The sequence below is a fragment of the Nannochloropsis gaditana genome (assembly GCF_000240725.1).
Source record: "Nannochloropsis gaditana CCMP526 unplaced genomic scaffold scaffold593, whole genome shotgun sequence".
NCBI lineage: Eukaryota > Eustigmatophyceae > Eustigmatales > Monodopsidaceae > Microchloropsis > Microchloropsis gaditana.
In genome coordinates, this window is record NW_005803360.1 from 12,898 (window position 1) to 13,498 (window position 601).

General features: G+C 63.6%; 1 protein-coding gene across 1 annotated transcript; it reads left to right on the forward strand.

Moving 5' to 3' along the window:
* NGA_0175100 (ccaat-box dna binding protein subunit b) lies at positions 1 to 336 on the forward strand (the record flags this gene model as incomplete). Its single annotated transcript, XM_005854189.1, has 1 exon — positions 1 to 336. A coding segment is annotated over one exon (336 nt), but the record flags the coding sequence as incomplete, so codon positions are not given.
* Positions 337 to 601: the final 265 nt, after the last annotated feature.

The window sequence follows — 601 nt, forward strand, 5'->3', positions numbered from 1 at the left end:
ATGTTGTCGCGTGCCACTGCCAGCGATAACGAGCCCACGCCCGGGTATCTGTACGGAGAAATCAGCAGAATGACCTTGATCTCGTACGAAGCCTGCAAGGAAGTGGAGGATTTCCTGTTGGGACGGTTGAAGCGGAACCAGCACAACGTCAAACTAAAAGTCCTTCGCACCATCAAGCACGTCTGCCGACAAGGCCGGACGGATTTCCGCCGCGACATGCAGCGTCAAGCAGAGGCCATTCGTGCCTGCCTCCAGTACCGGGGCCCTCCCGATCCGTACCGTGGGGAAGAAATTTACCGTCTAGTCCACGCGGCGGCCAAGGAGGCGTTGGAAGCCCTGTACGAGACCCCGCCCTCCACCTCGCCCTTGGGCCCGTCCTCCTCCTCGTCCTCCGCCATCCCTCCCCCCCCGACTCTCCCTTCGCAACGCATCCAAGGCTTCGGTTCAGACCCCCCGCCTGCCTATCCCCCGCACATGGCAGGGGCGGGGGGAGGAGGAGCAGATGGCGCCTTGGGCGGCTTGGGGGGAATCACCAGCTTGGCCACGTCCATGGTAAGCGCCGTTACCGCCAAATTATCCGCCGCCGCGACCGTGGGCGCCG